The sequence below is a fragment of the Fundulus heteroclitus genome, chromosome 22 (genome assembly GCF_011125445.2).
Source record: "Fundulus heteroclitus isolate FHET01 chromosome 22, MU-UCD_Fhet_4.1, whole genome shotgun sequence".
Taxonomy (NCBI): Eukaryota; Metazoa; Chordata; class Actinopteri; order Cyprinodontiformes; family Fundulidae; genus Fundulus; species Fundulus heteroclitus.
Window position 1 is genome coordinate 21211912 of NC_046382.1, and position 17174 is coordinate 21229085.

Genomic DNA, 17174 nt, shown 5'->3' on the forward strand with positions numbered 1-17174 from the left:
TCAAAAGCAGTTACTGGAAATAATGCGGTGAGCTGGAAATTATGAGGTAGAATTACTTTGCCCGCGAGAGGGGAGGAAAAAAAACTGTTCAGTTCAGCAAATGGGTTCAAATATTGTTTTCAAAAAAAGTGATCCGAAGCAGCATGTAAAGAAGCATAACGTCGTCTGCTTTAACATCACCGACAGGGAGAGAAGGGGGTCAGCCTCATGACCTCCACTTCTGGCTCTTGACTCTGCAGAGACCCCGTTGGCTGACAGCAGTTGTGCGTCAGCGCCTCTTGCCGCTCCACAACTATAACCCCCCTTCAAGCCGCAGGCGATCACACAAGTGTTAAAAGTACCAGCCCCAGCTGTTGCCCGGACCAGCGCGCTCAGCATCCACATCCCACAAAGTCCGACAGAGAGGAGGGAGAGCGCGCACGGAGCGCAGAGGGGAAAGTTGAGCAGAGCTTTTATAGTGTGGATTGCTTTTGACGCATCTGTGGATACTTTGGGTATTTATCTTCAAGATTTTTTGGTGTTGCTTTTTTTTTTTTTACTCTTTTGGAAATTATTACCGGATCAAGATGGGCACTCAAATCCTTACTATGATTTCCTCCCACCTGCCTCTGCTGACGCTGATCTGCGTCCTGGCCACCACGACGGTTACAGGGGACCTCCGCCTCTCAAGTAACCTTCATGAGGACATGATCACCCGGCATATGCACAGGCTGTACGAGAAATACAACAGGGAGAACCGCCTGAAGGAAGGAAATACTGTACGCAGTTTCAGAGCCCTCCAAGGTGCGTAAACACGCTCACCTCACCTTCGTGACGTAGGAGCGCTCAGATGCGACAATGTAGGTGTCATTGGGGAGAAAAACAAGAGTTGTGTTATAAAAATCACAGGTAAATGTAGAAAAACTAAACATAAATGTGCATAATGAAAGGCTCCTTCAGTGGTTCCCATTGACTGTAATATAGAATGCAGACACTCAGCCGGCCCAAAGCATAAACAAAATAAGTAATTTAATGTCTTTTTTTTTTATTAAATAGCAATATCTGACACTAAACAATCGGTTTTTCAATTCAAATTCAAATTCAACTGAAAAAATAAATAGAAACATATTTTAAATAAAAAAATTGCAGATGTAAGATTACCTGTGTTGCCTCTTAACCTGTGGCAGGACTGGCGCAGCAAACATTGGATTCAAAGTCTTTGCTCGCAGCAACATATTTTGCATTGAGTAGCTTCAATGTGCATCTTCTGCTCGAATGGCAAACTAACTTTAGGGCATTATCACCACCTGCAGTGAGAGCATCAGCGTGGTGGGCCACAAATGATGGAGTGTAGAAAGAAAGCTTTTAGTGTTGGGGTAGTTTAACCCATTTGTTCCTGTAACATCCATCTATCCATCCATTATCTAACACGCCTATCCCTCGTGGGGTGGCAAGGGGTGTTGGTGCCTATCTCCAGCTGTCAATGGGTGAGAGTTTTTTTCCTGTAATATTTCCTCAGAATTAACCCATTAAATTCTCAACGTGAGTTTATAGCCATGATTTGATGCAGCTTAATGGGGCTGTTTCTGCTGCTTCTTGTGTCTGCGGTGGAGTCACACTTCATGGATGCTGTAACTGCAAACTAGACAATACGCTAAATCTGCATAACGCTAGAAAAACGAGCCATTGCGACATAAGTGTGAAAGACAAAGAGACCTGCTATTTGCTTTTTTTTTTTTATTTGCTATTTGCTTTCTGTCATATCTACGTCCCCTCTACTTTTTGTCAGCTTCAGCATCTTGGTTGCTAAAATCTATATTAGGCGTGGCCAACAAGTATAGTAAAAGTCTGGCACACTGGCCAGTATACATGCATTTGTATACCTGAAGAATAACTCAGGGAAATAACCTTGCCTCGACAATTTATTTAGGGTGTTTGTTCAATAAATAATTTTAAATCTAATTAGGGCCCCAAGTCAAATTTGGCATCGGGCCCCATACAATCTCGGGCCGGCTCTGCTCTCCAAATAGCTAGGATTGTTTTGGATCAGTCTGAGAATGCATTTTAGGACGCTGGGAGTTCATTGGGGCTCTGGGAGCAGCGGCGCCACTTGCACGCGGGGTCCGATCAATTACCCCAGACTGACGCACAAGAATGTGTGTGACCTGTGCCCAGTAAAATACAATACAGTGAAAAAAGAAGGGGTGGGGGGCTCAGGGCTGGCAGATATGTGCAGAGAAGGGTCATTGTCGTGGCTCCTGTGTTTTAGTTGTTTTAGTTGGTCCTGAGGGGAATGAGCGACTCCACGTCCCAGAAACAGGAGGCTAGAGGCGACTTTCTTCCCTCTCTGTCTGATGCTGTTAATGCAACTCAACATTTATACCCGGCATAGTTCTCCGATAGCATATCATAACACGTGAATATTTTTACTGCAGAGGCTTTATGGTAATCCAAGGAGAAGATATTTTTCACAGCGCCGTGAGACCTGCTAAAAAAACGTTGATTATATCTCTTTGACTGAGCTGCAGCGAGCTTAAAGGGAAGCGTTTGCTGAAAGCTCGGGTAAGCACTTCCATATGCAGGCCGAATTCAGGGTAATGTATATCTTTTCACCCATTCCACACTTCCGCTGAACTCTTACACAATGAACAATAACTCTGCTGTTGAAGTTAATGTTGATCATGAATATGCACTTCGCTGCTCACCCAGAGCCTGGTTCCCTTTTCAGCGCACACCTTCCTAGGTCCTCCCACCAATGAGCGCTCAGTCATGTTACAACGTAAAGAAACGCCTTTGTCCTATTTTGGGGGGAGCTTAACCACACATAAGTGCTTTTGGCTGAAAGGTTTGCCTTTTTATAAACTCATTACATTTGGATCTGGTGTCTTTTCTTTTCCCCCCCAAAAAAAGCTCAAATAGTTGAGTTCAAACATGGTTCAGCTTCTGGCTGCCTTCACCTACTCTAGCAATTTTTTTCATTTTGTAAAAACTTTCAGATTTTACTCAAAAAGACAAAAAAAACAACAACAACCAGACAATACTGAAATAATCTGGGCTAGTTCTCCCTGCAAAACAGTTCCACTGAGAAGCTACAGAGAGAAAACTTCAAAAAGTTGATAGACTCATCCCTGGTAAAGATATTGTCCTGTGTAGCATTTCACAAGGTTGGAGCGTACAGATAAATTGGGATATTTGACCATTCGTCAGTGCACAATCAGCCTATAGATCCCACAGAGTGCATGCTATAATAAAATTAAATAATTAATGCATATTCTCCTAAGTCCACAGCTCCAATATGAACTAGTACCTGTTCATTTATCATATTTTGTCTGAAATTTTTTTTCAAAATTACATAATTCACCAAATAACATGTAGATTATTCCATTGGCATCTGAAACCTGATCTCTGACAACTTATTTACATCTGTTTAAATCTGTCCAGTTGTCTTTGCTTATAGAAACTGTATTTCATAATTGCTGACATCCCAACACAGCTGCTCTTATTCTCTTTATTTAACTTTTCAGTGTCAGAAAACTAAATGAGCCTAAAAATGTGCAGAAGATTTTACATCTAGCCTATTTTAAGGAACAACAAAGTTGGTGTTCTTTAATAAAATTCAGATCCTGTCTAAGTGGACTGGCTGACATCTGTGCTGTTATTTCAGCTACTTACCTTAATAGTCAGAGAGAAAGTTCAGAAGTGACTGAATTCATTAAGCTGCAGCTCTTCTTCCCATAAACGAGGAACTCTGACCTACTTAGAAGTAGATTGTCTATTTAAATAAATGTCAGCTACCTATATTACATATACATGCTTAATTCTTAATGCAGTTAAATGCATGTTTATAGGATTATAGTTGATATCTTGCCTGTCTTAGTAACACTGACTGTATGACTGAATGTGTCTACAGACCCAGCCGGCCACAGGATCATGTACAGACTCAACCTCACAACCCTTCAGGACTCAGAGGCCATCCTCTCTGCAACTCTCCACTTCCTGCTGGATGAGCACACACACACCAAACCGTGGCTCTGCAAACGCGCCAAGAGCCCGACCTGCCGCTCTGCAGCCACGCACCCTTCTCCGCCCGTCAGCTTGCTGTTTCGCTCCCTCTCCTCCGGGTTCGAGGCCAGATCTGATCTGGTGGGATCGTCCCTGGGTAACGTGACCTTCTACCCCCACAGGAGAGGCCTGTGGCAGATGAGAGATGTGACCCAGATAATAAAGGAAGCTCGAGACAGGGGTCAGCTCTTGGTGTCGCTGGACCTGGACTGCGGAGAGCAGCGCCACCAGAAACGACCGATTCTCTCCGCTGCCAGCATGCCTTACCTGTTGCTGTACGCCGACGACCAAGCTTTGGCGGAGCCCAACAGCGTTGCTGCGAGCCTTCAGCGATACGACCCAATCAACGAGGGAGCGGCGCTCCTGCACCGGTCTAACTCCTCACCCAGACTGAAGGGACGCATAAGAAGGGAGGCAAACCCGCTGCCTGACTCCATTCAGAGCAATGAGCTGCCCAAGGTAGACTACAGGCCCGGTGGATACAGAAAAGAGGATCTGTGGGAAATCGACTGGCACCTTGCACTCAAGCCCAAGTTCAAGCCAGACAGGAAGGAGACGATGAGTAAGAGCCAGGACGGGGGCAGAGGAGAGCAAAACGAAGCAGAACCTCCGACCTCCAAAGAAGAGGAGGAAAGAACAGCGGAGCGGATCAAGGCCGATGGTTCGGCTAATAAAACCCTCAGAGGTGGCGCCGCGCTTTTTGTCAGCGACAGACGGAAGAACGAGCGGAGCAAGGAGGGAAAGAAGGGAGGAAGACACGAGGGGAGGGCGAACGCTCGGTCGCCCGTCCTGAGCTTCGACGAGCAAACGATGCGGAAGGCGAGGAGACGCCAGTGGAGCCACGACAGGCGCTGCTCCAGGAGGAACCTCAGAGTGGACTTCGCTGATATCGGATGGAGCGAATGGGTCGTAGCCCCCAAGTCGTTTGACGCCTACTACTGTGCCGGCGCGTGTGGTTTCCCCATGCCGCAGGTGGGCGCGCACAGCTCTGTGTTGTCTCTTTCAGTTTTCTGCGCCGCTGTCTCCAAGCGCGCGGGATCATTTCTCATGTTTTGGTCACATCTGCTTTTTTCTTCTTTCCCCAGGTGGCCAGGCCGTCTAACCACGCCACCATTCAGAGCATAGTGCGAGCTGTTGGAATCGTCCCCGGGATTCCCGAGCCCTGCTGCGTGCCAGAAAGCATGAGTCCCCTGGCCGTGCTCTTCCAGGACGAATCCAGGAACCTGGTGATCAAGGTTTACCCCAACATGTCCGTCCAGTCCTGCTCCTGCCGATAAGGCAGAGGCGAGGGAGGGACACAGAAAAGGGAGAAACTGACAGCAGGCGTAAAGGCGATTGAATTGTGCATCAACTGGTTCCCTGATGCCGGAAGACAATGTCCTAAACTATTCCATTAAGGAATCGGGGGGGGGATGTAGAGGAATCACTTCCATCTCTTCTGTCCCGAAGGAGCAGAATTGAATTCGTCTGGCATCTCCAACGGCAGGAGAAACACATGTAAAGTGGGTGTTATACAGAAGCCCTGCAGGGTCGCTGTTAAAATGTTCTCAGTAGTAAAAACATTTAGAGGATTGTTTCCTTGTAATAACGGAAAGTTTTCAAAGACAGCTCACCGGGAGTTTGTGGTTGTGTGTTTCAACGTGCAGATCAAAAGTGTTCATACCCGATAACCATTCAACATTTTCTCATATTAAAACCGCAGACTTAACGTATTTTATATATATATATATATATGACAGGTTAAACACAAAGTGGTGCATATTTGTGAAGCGGAAATACCTGAATCTCATAAGAGGGAAAGAGATCGTCATTAAACAGCAGTTTTAAAATCTTAACATAGATTCTCATTTGGGTTTAGGTCTGGGTTCTGACAAAGTCATACTATTGCATTAATGTGTTTTTTTTTCTAAACCAACCCATGTTTAAGGTTTTTGCTCTGGAACAGGGCTCACCAACCTTTTAGAAACTGAGAGCTACTTCATTGGTGTTGTCTCTTACGAAGGACTACCAGTACTGGCCTTTGAACAAGAAGATTCAGAGCTCACCTTAAACTTTATGTAAAATAAACACATTTTTTATGCTTTGTTATAGACATTGTCATTTTTAAATCTATATATAAATGCAAATGTAAATAAAGAGCAAGAGTAACGGACTAAAAGAAAGTTTTAGATGCAGCTCGCTTGTGCTTTGTTGGTGCTTTTTTAGAACACATGTTGGTGACTCCTGCTGTGGAAGACTTACGAAGAAGTTCAACGTTACCTCTCTGATTAATCCCTCCTTATCCGGCCTGTGAGTTTGGTGGACGGCTGCCACTTGCTGGGCTTGCATCACGGCACACTCTTTCTATGTTGAAAGGAGAGACTGAGCATTGCTCCGTGAGATGATCAAACCTTGAAATATTGTTTTGTTAATTTAACTCTGGTATAAACTTTTCTGCATCTTTATCCCTGGGCGGTCTGATGTCTTTCCTGTTCTTTATAATTACACCCTTTATTTACCAATTGGTGACTTTTGGAGGAAACCTGTTGGATTTTATTTAGACAAGTCAGATAGGTGGATATGGTAAATGCATACATACACCGCATTTTTCAGATTTTTCTCTTTAAAAACAAAACAAAACCTATGTATTTATTTAGATTACATTCATGTACAGTAAATTAGAATATCCATATATAAAAGACTTGTGTGTCAGATAAGAAGTACCGTTTGAAAAAATCAACAACCGGTAAACCAATATTACATTTTTCATTAAGGTAAAATTTTTGCATAATGAATGTTGCTGAAATAAACAGAAACAAAAGGCTTTAACATATTATCAGTCTGTCTTAATCCACATAACGTGTTTCCCTCAGGGGACAGAGTTACTAAAATAATTGGAATTTTTGGTAATATTCAAATGTATTGAATATGACTCTATGTCCGTACACGTTTTATTCTTCTTTGTGTTGGTCTGTCACTTCAAAACCTATTAAAATACGTTGAAGTTTGTGGTTGCAATGTGACAAAATGTAAAAACGGAAAGAATGATTACTTTTGCAAGGAGAAGTTTTTGGATACAAAATCCCAGTGGTATTCGGCAGCTCATTCAGCAAAAGAGACTTTGAAACATTTCCATTTTTTTTTTTTTGTTGCATACTTTATACCCTAACGTGTGTAGTTTTGTTTGCAAGGACAAGCTGTTGTTTATGTTGTAGAAGGAAGGCTTTCATGAACTGTAGAGAGCACTTCACAGTCAGCAACTTCCCTTCAACGCGTCAAGAATGTTAGAATAAAACCTGTTTTTTTTATTTGTGGTTTTGTTTTGTTCTGTTTTTTTTTTTCTATTTTGAATGTGAAATCCAATTTAATATGACTGTAGCAAAACCTAGATCGTGTTTTTTTTTTTTTACTTGTGTATTGCTTAAATTATGAAAAATCTCATATAAATTAGAATAAAAAGTAATTTAATCCAGTGGTCTTGCCGTAGTAACATTATTTTACACAGAATTTGTTTTATTGGGAAAAAGAGTGACGTTTTTTCTATCCGAGCAAACCTTAAAGGGCTCCAGCGTTTTAACCTAGCTGTGTAGAAAAGCAGGAAGGCTCCACTCAGAGCCCATTATTACCCCACACCAAAGGCTCAGGCGTCAGCTGTCCAGCGAATAATGTGACGGATGTGGGCCGCTGCGGATAAATGCTTGATGGAGGAAGCAAGCCTTCACCCATCAGGACGTCAGCCACTTGAACTTCAAAACGTGGTGCACTTCCCCTTTTTTTTTCAGCTCATTCAACAAACGAGCGCCCTTTTTTTTCTCTCTCTCCCGGCAGATGCTCACAGACAGATGATCTCGACCTCTTCAACCCCACTGATTTTTTTTTTTTAATTCACCAAAGAAAAAAGTGACAGGATTTTTTTTAATGCTCTTTTGTTTTTTGTTTTGTTTTTACATCCTCTTGCTACTCAGAAATTTGGCACAGAATGACACATCTGTTCACAATGAGGAAACAGCCGATGAGTGGAGCCGCAGGGAAAGAAAGCTGTCCCAAAGACGAGGACATATTTCAGAGGGGAAGGGATAAAAAAGACCCAACTGTCACTGCTTATTGCTTGTTCAAAGTACTTTTGTCGCGCGTTTATGGAGCATGGTTGGGTATAAAAGAGAAAGCTGCCATGTCTGCTCTGAATATAGTTTGTTTCGTTCAAACAGCAGTGCTGAAAACAAGTTAGCAGCGTCTCGTAGCAAGAACTATTACAGTACTTCCTGTGAGGTATTGTGTTAATTCTTGTTGCTATATTTCCTCTAATGTGGTATAAACTCATCAACGCTTTTAATTTCTGACATCTTAATGTTATGATGCACATCCATTTAGTTTGGCCTTTGAAATTACATCTGTTTATTAACTGAGTTAATCTTTTATTTTTATTTTTTTTTCCAGATTTGTCTATCATTTTCCCTTCTTATTTTGGTCTACCGTCTTCTAAAATCATTAATTTATGGATGTATTGTCATTGATGCAGTTAGGGTTGATCGATAAAAATATTACTGCTATTACTGATGAAGTATAACATTTATACATTGGTGTCAGTGTTAGTTGTTTTCAAAGCTAAAACGATGCCCATTTGCAGCCTAATTACATGGATTGTCAAGAAAAGAGTGGAGAAGACCGTGTTAAATGCACTTAATGACAAAGTACGTCCCTGTGGTTTTGTATCTAATGAAGAAATAGTAAAATTAAAAACATCTTTTTATATATATATTCCAGTATGACACAGAAACTGGTAAAGGTGAGAAAATGGTCCTTCATTGTTGAGAACTGGAAGCGTTCAGCTGTAAACCATCTAACCCTTTTATGAATGCGCTATAGTCCAACCGCCATATAAACTGCGATTATTGCTGTAATTAGGGGTTATTATAAATCAGGTTTGCTTTATGTCAGGGCTTCAAAGTCGGCCAGCGTTCACTACAGCGAAACATCCAGTTTTTTTTTTTTCCTTTTTCTTTCACCTATTTCCTGACTTTACAGTCTCTGCCTCCTTTCTGCCTTTAGAAAGTGAACTGGATGTCAACTACAATCACTCTCACAGGAGAGTCGCTGTGTTACGGCCCAGAGAACCACAGCAGTCTGGACCCGTGCTAATAGCCCAATATGTTTAAAAACCAAAGTCAAACAAGGCGAGTGGGGAACCAAGAACAATATTTGCTTTTTTTATAGCGTTATGGTCAAATTACAGGGGAGCAATAAAGCAATTATTGGACAACAGGGAAATGTCTGTACCTGGATAAAATGGTCTGGTTATTGAGGTCAGCGTATCGATAACTCTGTGTGGTAATAAAAAAAAACTACTGTTTCTCCTGATTAATCTATCTAATCATGCAAGCCTGTGACTGTACTTTTTTTTATTATTATTATTGCATCTTGTGTGGAGAAAATGTTTGAAAATAGACATTTTTTTTCACCCAAAGAGAAAGTCAGCTGCTGGGAATGGCAGTTTAAAATTAAACTAACAATAACAAAGAGTTTTGTTGTTGTTGTTGTTTTTTCACTATATATTTTCTACAAAATTCAGCACTAATTGCAAAACAATGTAAGGGATCACTTCTAACTTGTAAAAAATTGCCATAATCACTTTTCATCTGTCTCATGTTATCCAAAAAAAAGAGAGATGGGGTTCTAAGGTTCTAAGGATAGTTGTATTGTTTCAGCATGAGAACAGACAGTTTAGATGATGTTGTGCTTACGAGGCTTTCTCAATAACTTTTTGCATTCATACAAGAGGTGTTACTGAATATCATTATTCTAGAGTAGAGTCTGAATAGGCCACATGCTGCGTATGATTGGTGGAGAGGTTTTGACTCACAGGTTGAAAGCAGTGGCGCTTCTGTAGGCCGATATCTACATAAATCACCTTTTAACCTGATAATTCACCTGTTAACCTGAACATAACGCGTATTTCAGAGCAGACTGTGATTAGTTCTTCATACAGCCCACAGAAATGCTAATTCACACATCATAGGTACCCAGAAAAGTGTTATATATATGTGACTGAAACTTTTCAATACGTACCCTATTTTGTTAAACGTACTTTATTTTGCATTGTATGTTTTTTAACTCTATACTTGATTATTTCAAAATAGCTATGTTAGCTTGTGTTTTATTAGATTTCCAAAAAAAAAACAGAATCAGGTCAGGTAAAGAAATATGAAGTGTTTTTTCTTAAAAAATATTTTATCACATAAAACATGTCAACAGATTCTTCTGAAACAGTTCAGACTGAACGTAAGAATACCAGAGAAAAGGGTGGAATATATGGAAAAGGTCGAGGTTTCTGTAATAAATTAATTTCTAACAAAAAAAAATGACAAAAGGGTAAAACGCTGAAAACCTCAGTTGACGCACAGAATGACATGTATCCATCTAATAACTTATATTAAGATATACTCTTTTTTTAGAACAAATTTTAAAATGCTTAATTCAGAATTGATCTTATTTAGTAGCCTATGCACTAGTTTGCCTCAATAACCAAATTTAGTGTGCAGGTAAAATTGTTCTTTTTTTTTTAAACAATATTTTTACAAACCCAAATGAAGATAATAATAGCGGCCAGAGTACACAAAAACATTCATTCATTGTATATTAGAGTTGTGGTTTCACTCCCATGGTTCTGAAACTGAGGTCCAAGAACAACTGGTTGTTGTGCAGGGCTGGCCCAAGGTTTTATGGCACGTTTAGCAGAATTTGATTTGGGGCCCCTCTTCCTGTTAAGGACATCACCAACACAAACAGCTTTTCAATACAGTGGAAGTGTAAACTGAGAAAGGGGGTTCCAGTTTATCAGCTGAGCCTAAAAGCAATCATAGATAACTGGATATGTGCTGAGGTGTGCTGATGAACAAACCGAGCACAGACACAAAGAAAAGATTAAACTTGTTGAATTGGCAGTGACTCTGTTAGCACAGCCATCAGGCAAAGAAGATTATTATTTGCACTTTTGTGTCTGGCGTTATTTGAAAAAGTATCCAAGGCATGCACAAACCCCAGAGGAACAGGGCCGCAAGACCAAAGTGACATCTTTCTGTTCTTGACACCCTGGTTCAGGCGTTCATGCAGCTTGTTTTTGACACACCATCTAATCAAAACCTTTTTTTTTTTCTTATGTCCAGTCTAACAACTATTGTGTGACTGGTCAGAAATTTGAAGTTGGAACGGTTACTCCACTGATGATGGCTGCGAGGACTTCTCTGGAGTTCTTCTGCGCTTGAGTTCTTGCAAGGTATGAAATCTCCTGACCAGAGAGAACTTTGTCCATACCGCCTTGAGTGAAAGACCATATGTTTGGATGTGGGCCTTCACCGAGGTGGTCATTGTTACAAAATGTTTCAGAAGCACTGCTTTAAGCAATGCAGACATAAATAATTACATAAAGGTTTGTCTCAATCGGTGCTTAGTGAACTATAGAATTATTGACACTCTTTTGTGACAAGGTAACGTTGGATTTTTACATGAATGGGAAAGCAGACTCATTCCGCCCCTGATGTAAAAATCCCCAAAAAAACGACAAATTGATAAACATAATAAAAAAACTGCAGTGAGACATTTTCAACAATCATCAGTTTCTCTTACAGTCTTTCCAGCCTCCTGACTCCACTAAGGCACAAAATAACCTGTTAAACTCTGTTTAACATGCAGGACACAAAATACAGACGCGCCCCTCTGCTGCCATCTGGTGGACAAACTGTGACGGACAAGCGTGTAATTACCTACATTCATTATGCAGACCAAAGTCTTCCAATTTAAATTAAAAAAAAAATTCTAGTTGTGAGAAGTCATGTGTCTCGACAGGTGGTGTCTCTCGCGGAAGTATTCGTGGCAAATCGGACAGGTGAGTTTCTCCTCCCTCCTCCGCCTCACCTGAGACTCCGCCGTGAACTCCTTTTTGTGGTGAGAGCGCATGTGGAACACCAGATCCGAGGTCATGCGGAAGGACAGGTTGCATTTGGCGCACCAGTTCTGCACCGACACGCCGAATGAGGAGGTGAAAGTTGGCGGGAGGACCGTCAGGGCGGATGTGGTCCGGAGCTGAGCGCCAAGGTTTCTGGACCAGTGCTCCGGTGCGTAATGGAAAGCGTTGCCTAATGGAATCGGGGAGGCCAGAGTCTGCATGTCGCCACCCAGGATGCTGGATGCCATCAGATTGTTGTAACCGAGAATAGTCCTGTTGGTGAACGCGTCGGTGATCTCATCCAGGCGGCTAGAGGGGGCTGTCGGAGCGCAGCTCAGATGGACCTGCTGATCCACGGGAGACGTCCTTTTACTCGGTTTGCAAAAGGCGCTTTTCTGCTCGCCTTGGCTGCTCGACAGAACCAGAGAAAACGCGCTGTTGCCGCTTGAAAGCGCGCCAGATCCTTCCGCTGTCTCCAAACGTGTGTCAAGCACTTTGTTGCGCGTTAAAGACTCGCTTACTTCTCCAACTTCAGCTGAATCAGCGCTTCCCCGCTGCGCACGAACCGCTTTGACCCTGTCAGCCTTGAGTTTCTCAGGAGAGGAGGAGGCGCCCGCCGCCTGCTCCCAACTCTTACCCACTTGTGTGACATTTTCATCGTTTGAAATGTTCGTTTTCTCTAACAGAACCGTTTTCCGCCATCTGGGGACTGGAGCCTCTTCGCCTTTTCTCTTTCTGGGGGGAACCTCCGCCTCCTCGCCGCATATTTTTTGCTCAAGATCTCTGGCGAGGTTGTGGAAATCTGTCACTCGGTGATGCTTCTTGGTTTCCACGTGGTTTTGCTCATAGACCTCACGGCTCCAGGTGTTACTCTTCAACTGGGCGCACAGAAATCTGCAGTGGGCCACGAAGGGATTCTGGTTTTTAAACATCTGGTTGCATCTCCCGCACTTAAGTTCTAGAAAAGGAGACAAAATACATTTTGTAACTTCTCCCAGGATAATTTATTTCATTGCTTAAAGATAATATTGTTTAAACATACTTCTCTAACTTGGGGTGGGGGGGGGATCCCTTTTTGTGTTTAGACTTTGAAATGTGACAAATTGCTTATACTGTACAGTGTGAAACTTATTGAAATGTTGCTTTTACACTAATGCAGCTATCTCTCCATCCTCGCTCCTAGCCTCTCCCCCTGTGCTTTCATATTCATGTCCATTCATCTGTCCTTCTGCTCTTTCATCTACTTGTCAACTTTGTACTCTAACAAAACGATTTCTGAAAGAAATAACACAAATATTGCACATAGCTTTAATAAAAAGAAACCCTTAAAAAAACGTAGTTTTGGTCTGTCCAGATTTCTGATAATTTGCTTTCTTTTGTCTTTGATGTCAGGTGGCAATTGCTCTCTCTCAACATCTTTAGGCCCTTGGACATTTTCATATATGTCACCCTCTCTCTTCATCAGCATCTGTTACAGCATCTACTGTATTCTAACCCTTTTCTTTTCTGAGAGACATTCGGGCCTTGCCCCTATTGTTTTACATAGATACTTAGACCCTGTCTGTAAGTCTTTTTGTAATGTACTGCAATTCGGCCCTACAACATAAAACACACATCACAGTTTTTAAATCAATAGGTAAAAGGTCTATCTCACAAACAAACCTAACAACAACAAAACCTTTTTAAACCACAAAAACAGTCACTGCTTCTGACATACTCTCAAGTATAGGACCTGGTAAAAATGCTGGTTTAAATCCGCATTATGTTTCCTTTAATGGAGAGATGATTCGTTGCTGTGTGGCTTTTGCACATGTACAACATCCATCCAAAAGATGATGACTTTTAAATAGCTGTGAACAGTGTGTGAAAAGAATACTGAAGATCAAAAACTGATGTTTAGAATCAGTCTGGCTGGACGGCACAGTCTTGAGTAAAATCCCACTATTTAATAAAATTGCCCCAAAGCAATCAAAACCCACAAACTCCTACGTAGAGAGCTCGACCTTTCCTAAAAAGCTCCATCTTGGCTCTGTTTACCACTTTGATCCTATCTGTAAAGTCCATAAGAAAGCATTCAATAAAATGTTAGTTGTTAAAGTGTTTTCTTGTATAGTGTAGTGTAGTATATAGTGATGCGGCAAGTGCAACAATGGCTTTTAGCTTTTCACCGCCTTGATTATTGAGTATAAAATGGTAAAACTGGAATTCTCAAACATATGTTTACTTTCAGTCTGGACCAGTAACAAAACTTCCTTTAATCAAAGCGATTCATCCAAGCAATCGAGACACGCTCTCACAAAGCCAAAAAAAAAAAAAAAGCTGCATCTCACCTCCATTTAGTCCTTTGATCATGTCTGTGAAGCCCAGCAGGTGAGAGAGTTCCTGGTCATACCACACCAGCAGCTCTTCCTCTGGCTGGATGTCCCGGGTTGCGCGCACATACACCTGACCCGCTTTCAGAAAGGCCTCCGTGTTCTGCTCCTCTGTGTTGCGCGCTGCCTGCACCAGCCGCAGCCAGGAGAGCACCAGGGTCGAATTGCGCATCGCCTCTGGGTCGACCTGTTGGCACCAAATACCGCATGGTCATCTTCGTTTGTCTGCGTTTTTATCCGGATGATGTATTCTACAGATTTAACTTTTCGGTTTTATTTCAAAGCTCACATACAAGCCGCTGTCGTGAATGCCCGTGCTGCCCGGCCTTTGACTCACCCTGAACATGTAAGACTTCGCTGTCTTGTCGCTGCATTTCTGGGCTATGAAGGCGATGGTGTCGTAGAAAGTGTTCTGGAGCACGCACGGACCAAAGCACGTTCCTGCGGGGACGCAGCGCGTCACCACCACGCTGGTGTTCAGATCCGTTGGATGCTGCAGGAATTTAGCGTCACTGGACCAGATGGACCGAGTCAGGAGAGCGTGATCCATCATTAAGCTGGAGAAGAATCCATCAGAGTCAGATGCTGAATAACAAAAAAAAAAGTAAAATAATCTTCAAATGGCTTATCTAGTAATTCGTTGTACAAAACAAAGGTAATAAACGACTAACGCATGAAGCGAACTGAGTGGATTCTATTATCAATTCACAAAAAAAGAGCATCTTTGAACTGTTTTCTCGTGGAAAAAAAATGTAATCCCAAAGGGAAACAGGCACAGCTGGGATCGGAGCAAAAATAATTTCTAACGTTCTTTGTCTCAGTTTTTCACTCGGTTACTCCTTTTGTCTCCGCATCTGTCGTGGAGTCCAACTGGCTCCTCTTGTGCGCAAGAGAAGTTCAGCGTCTTGTGGTAAACGTGCTCTGAGCTACACGCAGCCGCTGCATGCGATCGTCTGAAAAGCTGTATGTCTAATACACAAGGAGCCGATCAATTTTTTTATTTATCTATTTATTTTACACAAACATGTGAGCCTGCATCATCATTCCAAACTGTAGGAAGAATTTGGCGACCCTCGGTAATAGAATGAGCGCAGATTTGGCTCTAACTGGTCTCTGGTGTCCCTGCAAAGCTGGCGGAGAAGACGTGAATGGAGGATGCTGTAGATGGACTCACCCGCCGGACATTGGAGGAACGGTGGTTCTGTCTGAGCAGGTGCAGCGGACCTCAGAACCGGAGCTCCTCTGGACGACTTCCTTCTCCGACTGAAGTCTCCTCCTTACTGCCGCCTCTCTCCTCTCCCACTCCCTGATGTCCCTCTGCCAGAGCAAACTGAATCCTCGAGCGCGGCGCGCCGATTTTAACACGTGCGCGTTCACGGTGACGCGCACTCGTGCACGCCTCTCGCTCAGCCTGTAAACCCCTTCTATCAAGGAAAACGAGATGTGGGCTCTGTGTCATGGAAATAAACCAGGTGCGCGTCATAATTACGCATGTTGTTGCGGCTTCATCATATTCATTACAGGCTTCTGCTTCCTACCGACTGCCCCACGTCTGGAATGTGACATTTCACGTTTTTGCCATACACCCCCTTCACACAGAAAATAGGAGGAACATAATACGATCTCAGTCCACTATTAATTAAAACAATGTGCGCTTGCAGTTAGTCTGATTTTCCAATGCTTTATAAAATCACATGTGTACCATTGCACAACACGCTGAACACAGAGAAAGGATCCTTTCGGTCACGTTTCTATAAAAACATTAAGTTTGGCCTACTTCATGGGGCAGAATGTGGCCAAAGAAAATGTAGTAAAATTGGCTGCTATCATGTGCGCCTTCAAGGGTCTGGGGTTGCCAGCGGGGCCAATGCATTATTCATAACTAAATGTTTGGTTTTTATTTTTTCTGTAATGAGCATTTAATGATTATTCTGCGTCAGAGCTTTTACATTTTTGGGTGGCCTAAATGTCCTGCTGGTTTCTGAGCCAATTATTTAATAACGAGGACATACAAGGCCCCCAGGGAGGGACTCCTTGGAGGCTCTCCAAGTTTTAAATTACATTATCAAATTTAAGACCTTTGGAGGAAGAATGGATCATTTATTTATTTACCCATTTATTCATTCATTTATTCAGTGAAAAAGTAATTTTTTTTTCTCTTGCACTTACCACAGCATGATGTCCTGGCAGAAAATAGTGGTGTATAATGTTGTATCGCAGTTGACTTTCCCTGCTTGCGATAGTTTTCAAATTAAAATGTTTGTCTTTTGTTTTGATGACAACCACAACACTTTGGGAATCTTTCTTATGAGGTTTGTGCAAACTGAACTCCTACTTGAGACCCCCTAATGTCCATAAATATTATGTGTGTCATAAATTCATTAAACCTGTCCAGGATGTCCCCCGCCTCTCACCTAATGACCGCTAGAGACAGACACCCTGACAACAACAAAAAAATGACACGGTAATCGGCTCCTCCTTCCTGACAGAGTCTACATCAAAACGTCCCCACTGGTGTCTTGACAATTTTTTTAATGCTATTTATGTTACAAAGAAAGTGGATTTTGATTGGAGCCCCAAATCAAGTTCTGTTTAGGGCCTAGGACACTCTTGGACCGCCTCTGCCTTGATCCCATCAGTCACTCTTTCACTGGTTTTAATGTGAGGGTGAAATGCTGGACACATATTAAACACATATTCTAAAGAGACTTTGGAAATAAGCGTGCAAATGAAAGGATATACATCGCAAGCACTCATGCACGTTCATAAACCCAAAATGCGTACTTCATTTCACACTGTAACGGGATTCATTGAGTAAAATGCTAATTCACATTCATTTA

At 42.3% G+C, this 17174-nt stretch overlaps 2 protein-coding genes across 3 annotated transcripts; one reads left to right on the forward strand and one right to left on the reverse strand.

Annotated features, from left to right (window-relative positions):
- Positions 1 to 312: 312 nt before the first annotated feature.
- On the forward strand, positions 313 to 6152 carry gdf10a (growth differentiation factor 10a). Its single transcript, XM_012880482.3, has 3 exons — positions 313 to 783; positions 3890 to 5013; positions 5127 to 6152. Exons 1-3 carry the CDS (start codon positions 567 to 569, stop codon positions 5316 to 5318), a joined length of 1533 nt encoding a protein of 510 aa, XP_012735936.2. The 5' UTR covers positions 313 to 566; the 3' UTR covers positions 5319 to 6152.
- A 4077-nt stretch (positions 6153 to 10229) lies between these two features.
- Positions 10230 to 15771, reverse strand: prdm8 (PR domain containing 8). Of its 2 annotated transcripts, none has more exons than XM_036126383.1 (4): positions 15509 to 15771; positions 14672 to 14891; positions 14293 to 14521; positions 10230 to 12920 (listed from the first exon to the last, which is right to left on the reverse strand). In XM_036126383.1, the coding sequence occupies exons 1-4, from the start codon at positions 15517 to 15519 to the stop codon at positions 11833 to 11835; spliced, it is 1548 nt and encodes a 515-aa protein (XP_035982276.1). In that variant the 5' UTR covers positions 15520 to 15771; the 3' UTR covers positions 10230 to 11832. The 2 variants fall into 2 exon arrangements, with proteins under 2 accessions (XP_035982276.1, XP_035982277.1); XM_036126384.1 differs by having other exon boundaries at positions 14672 to 14919.
- Positions 15772 to 17174: the final 1403 nt, after the last annotated feature.

What these genes read in the sequence shown, in the direction of transcription:
- gdf10a (XM_012880482.3), top strand. Translation starts at nt 567, where the DNA reads ATGGGCACTCAAATCCTTACTATGATTTCCTCCCACCTGCCTCTGCTG. An exon ending in CAGTTTCAGAGCCCTCCAAG is followed by an intron (nt 784 to 3,889) that starts GTGCGTAAACAC and finishes ATGTGTCTACAG; the next exon opens with ACCCAGCCGGCCACAGGATC. An exon ending in GTGGTTTCCCCATGCCGCAG is followed by an intron (nt 5,014 to 5,126) that starts GTGGGCGCGCAC and finishes TTCTTTCCCCAG; the next exon opens with GTGGCCAGGCCGTCTAACCA.
- prdm8 (XM_036126383.1), bottom strand. An exon ending in CGAAGTCTTACATGTTCAGG is followed by an intron (nt 14,522 to 14,671) that starts GTGAGTCAAAGG and finishes TGGTGCCAACAG; the next exon opens with GTCGACCCAGAGGCGATGCG. An exon ending in GATCAAAGGACTAAATGGAG is followed by an intron (nt 12,921 to 14,292) that starts GTGAGATGCAGC and finishes CTCCTTTTCTAG; the next exon opens with AACTTAAGTGCGGGAGATGC.